The 4,940-nt window shown below is 27.7% G+C and overlaps 1 protein-coding gene across 1 annotated transcript in view; it reads left to right on the top strand.

Annotated features, from left to right (window-relative positions):
- Positions 1-1,578: 1,578 nt before the first annotated feature.
- Positions 1,579-4,940, top strand: part of LOC108765823 (cytochrome P450 4C1) — a 23,658-nt gene continuing 20,296 nt past the window's right edge. The window contains exons 1-2 of the mRNA XM_018514668.1: positions 1,579-1,775; positions 3,018-3,127. Coding sequence (XP_018370170.1) covers positions 1,619-1,775; positions 3,018-3,127 — 267 coding nt within the window. The 5' untranslated portion in view covers positions 1,579-1,618. The remainder of the gene's footprint in view (positions 1,776-3,017; positions 3,128-4,940) is intronic.

A 4,940-nucleotide genomic window follows, 5' to 3' on the forward strand; every position in this document is an offset into this window, starting at 1 on the left:
GAAAAAATTACATATGAAAGGGAAAAGCTTGCAGTTTATTACGCCGCAAAAAAATTGAGAATATCCTTCTTACTTTCCGAGTTATAAGCCTTTATATGAAAAGTAGTGCGATTTCGGTAACCTTACCCTATGTGTGACTGCGTCTATCATAGGGTATGAGCACAAGGATTGCCGTAACGCTTTACGGCAGTCTTAAGTTGTAGACGTAAATAACGCACAAGCATTGGCGTATGATTTTAACTTATGTATATTGCCATAGGCATTGCCTATCATATCAAAATCATACGCCAATACTTGTGCGTTACTTACGTCTACAACTTAAGATTGCCGTAAAGCGTTACGGCAATCCTTGTGCTCATATTCTTAAGCTGCGTGAGATATTACTGAGGTAGTATAAAAAGACATGTCGATGTGCGGCGCGCGGCGCGACATCTAATGATTTCGTCGGAGCTCGAGCTTTGCTTTAGGATCCCCTTAAAATCCAAAATGATTACTAAAAGTCATTTTTTTGGTCAATCAGGATTTAATTTGTCGTCATTTTGATGTTAATGTGACTTGTTCTACTTTAAGGATGTATTAGACGTACAGCCCCTGCCAAGAAATTAAATTTAGAAGTATATTTAATATTTACACTTTAAATAAACTATATACATATGAAAGTTGTGTGAATAAGATTATATTTGTGTTTAATAACACATTTGTACAGTTTATTTATTTTATTTGTTACTATTTTTATTGTTAAAAATGAAAATTAAAAAAATTATTAAAAAATTTACATTTTTCTTTTATAAGTATTTTAAATATTTAAAATAATTTATGCAAAGTTTCATTGTGATTTACTGATTAGTTGCAAAGATACAGAACAAATATTTTGTTTATTTATTAGACAACTAATTCATGTATCGCAATGTAATTCTACCTAAATAACCTTAAATATATAATGTATTTATACTAAAAAAATTGAGATTTTTAAGTATTTTATAATATATTTTCATATATTTATTGAAGCACAGATAAAAAATACTATTTATTAAAGAATTAGAAAGAGTAAGTGAAAAAGTAAGTTTGTAATCATGGTGAGCGTCCTTATTTTCGGGATAATTAATTATATTATTAAAGTTTTTTGATAAATTAGTTTCTATATTCCTTAATTCGACATTTTTAATATTTCCCTTCTTTTTCACTTTCCTTTTCTTTCTTTTTATTTAATTCTGGCATTGAAATTCTCGATGTAGGTGAGCTCACCATGACAAAATATATTTTACTTTATATTTGTTAGTGTGTGTTTGCTCTGAGGAAGGCTCAAAAATGAGTCGAAACATGTAAGCGCGTTTAGTGAATAAAGAAGTTTCACTCTCTTTATAAGTGTATTATTTGCGCGACGTCTTCTGCGCCTGACTCCTAGTGCCCTTACTCTTTCCAATTCTTTAAAAATATATTTTTGCACGTAATTAGTATTGGGACTTTTTAACAATGTTTGGTAACTTTTTAACAATATTTAATATAATTTCATAGTATATTAATGTAGTAATATTAATGTCTCACTTCAGTAAATCTAATAATGTATGAACTTGTTTGATAAACTATTTATTTGAAGTGTTCGCAGATTTTTCAGACAATGGATTTAATTTTTTTGACATGTACTTTTTGCATCATTGTGATTTTCGCATTTCTGCCGAAAGTGCATCATCATTATGTTATTCGACAGAAACTCAAAAACCTACCCGCACCAGTTATTGGTTCGATATTTAAGTTAATGAGATTATCAGATTACGGTAAAAAACTTTATATAAGATTTCTTCATTATATTTTTATACAGTGCCATTTACATATCTACCCAGGTAGCAAGCTGTCATTATTTTGATGTCAATAGTTAATCATTTTAAATTATTGACGTCATATGACCTATTTAAGATGTAATAATGACGTCATCTTTTTTGATTAATTAATGAAGTCATTTATTTATGACGTCTTTACAATGTCATATTTAATGACGTCGAATAAATAGCTAATTGTGGACGTACTAGTAACATTGTTAGTGATTAATTAATAACGTCATACATTTATTCCGTTAATAACACGAAAATAATTATGTATTTTTGATATCAGTTTATGACATTGTGCAAGTGATAAAAAATATAAGAATTCACGTCATTTTTACGATGTTTAGACATCAAGGAGCTTATTAAAATAAGATGGAAATTACAAAACTAATTGAATTTACTAGAATATTTGTAACTTCAACACCTAACAAATTTGTCCATTTTTGTAATTTTTACTTCGTCTCAGGAACCGTATAGATTCATCATAAAAATAACTAATTAATGACGCCAAATGAACGACTTGCTATCGTCAATAATACGAAAAAATGACGTATTTTTGACGTTGACTTATGACGTTATGTACCTGTGACAAATCCACGTCATTTTTGCGATGTTTGGATGTCATTTTAAACGTCACATTCGTCATAAGAATGACTAATTAATGACTAATTAATGACGTTAAATAGACGACACCTTGCTACCTGGGTATATTCGCACACAGCTCGGTTATCTCGAGGCATCATATTTGTTGTCAATGGAGACGGGAAATGACTCGCGATAAATTAATTGTTACATACAGCTTTATTTTTCAGTTTTTCCTTAAAAATATATTTTCATAATCCCGAAATATGTCAAATCTATGTGGCAAACTGAAACATCTGTTCAATGGGTTACTGTACATATATATAGAAGTGTAAAATATAATTCCTAAAATAATGATACACTTCTCAAATATCTAAAAATACTGCAGGGTTTTGTTATTAAAAAAAACTAAAAAATAAAGTTGTACGTAGCAATTAATATATTGTGTGTCATTTTCCGTTTCTAACATAATTCAATCAATATATTGTTTTAAGATAGCCCGCTCTAAATTTAAAACTTCAATATTTAATTATATATAGTAATTAAATTAATTATTATATAAATAAATAATAATAAATTATTAGTATAATAATTAATAAATTTAATTGTTAGAGCGCACGAAATTGTTTCTAACGATAATGGAGAATTGTAAAGAAGGAATATTCATACAATATATCGGAATCACACCTTATATTAACATATTTAAGCCAGAATACTTGGAGGTAAATAAAATTTATTTACTAATAGAAAATAACATCCGTTATATTTTCTACAATAATTAATACATTATTTAAGCACGAAGAAACAGCATCTTTGTGTACTGTAATGATATAAAACATTCTCGAGCATTTATATAACGACTGCTTTTATAAATTTATTATTAAACGGGTTTTAAAAGTAAAAATTAGAAGAAGAAGAAAAATATTACAGCGAAATCTTTTTATTGTCTCTATTATCTATAATGTGTAGTAATCAAATTTTGTTATTATATACTATTTAGTACATTATAAATATTTATTTTGTTAGTAAAAGAAGAACAGAAAATGTGTGTGCGCTAAAAGTTTTCTTGTGTGTAAATATGTTTAAAAAAATTAACTCTTATTTTTATAAAAAAATTACCTTTATTAAATCGGATTTTACAGCGTCACTGTTAGTATTGTTACTGAACAATAGAGATTTCTTTATTATGATAGCGAAATAACATATAAATTTGACAAAGCTTTTAATAAATATAATTAACCCTAGTAAGTCATTATTTTTGATTACCTTCCTTATAACACCAGGGTTTGTAAAACCCTGCAACTTTGTCACGCTATATCTCTGGACTGAATACGTATTTTTTTATCTCAAAACGTGTGAAATTTATACCTCGAAATCAGACAAAGACAGATAAATATGAATCAAATAAATAATATTTTATCTTCAATTAATTACAATGCTTCAAAGAAATTTTGTTGAAAAAATTCGCAAAAAATGACTACTTTCGATAAAATTTTCAAATTTTTAAATTTAATATTCAAGGAAAAACCCGTAGGATTTTTTTAGTTGACCCTTTGGACTAACAAAAAAATGTAGTACGATGACTCGCTCAAAAAAGTATAACTATTTGAACTATTGAAAATCGACATTTTTAAAATATCTGTACATATTATAAGTTTACAATTAATACAATTATTACAATTAATAAATAAAATGTTATTATTTAAACAATATAAAATGGTAGATAAAGAATTGTAAATGTATAAATATTATTATAGTATGTATAATTAAGTTTATTAAGATTTAGTTAGATTCTAGATGAAGAGCGTTTTCTGAATAAACGTTTAATATCGGAATGCCTTCATATTTTAATGCAACAAAATAGTTTAAATTTACGCTCAGATACAGAAGGTGTACATCGTACCTATATACAATTATTAAAGGACATCAAATAGTTATATATTTTCGATTATACAAACTTTGTTTACGTATCGACATCATCTTCTTCTTTTTCTTTTTATTTTCGTATTTCTTTTTATTTTTGTGATTTGACCTGACATTTCTTTCCCAGTATATTAAATGCATTAGTCATGTTTCGTTCGAGCTGCGAGCAACATACGTTTTTAATTTGATACTTTTTAGTGAATATTAACTGTATTTATTTGATCCAATGTTGAGACGAATTCTTTCTATGTCTTGGGGTGAGTCACCGATTTTATTGTTAATTCGAAACTTGTTCAATATCAATATTTATAAGATAAATTAATGTTTCGAATAGATTATAACATCAAATCTGCTAATCTGATGGTGATTTTTCTTTGACATGAAGGGATTGATATTTTAAATTTGTTTGCTGAAGATGGTTCCAAAGTGAAACAAAACGTACTATTGTTGGAATAAAGATTCTAATTTGAATTGAAGAATTAAGATTGCGTATTAATTACCACGCAGATTCTCATTCGCTCTGGTTTTGGAGTTTTTTGTTGTTAGAGGATGTGTGCAACACTCGCTCCAAAGCAATAAATCCGCCCAGCCGAGCGATCTCCCCCCCCCCCC

Source organism: Trachymyrmex cornetzi, unplaced genomic scaffold (assembly GCF_001594075.2).
Source record: "Trachymyrmex cornetzi isolate Tcor2-1 unplaced genomic scaffold, Tcor1.1 scaffold550, whole genome shotgun sequence".
NCBI classification, from domain to species: domain Eukaryota; kingdom Metazoa; phylum Arthropoda; class Insecta; order Hymenoptera; family Formicidae; genus Trachymyrmex; species Trachymyrmex cornetzi.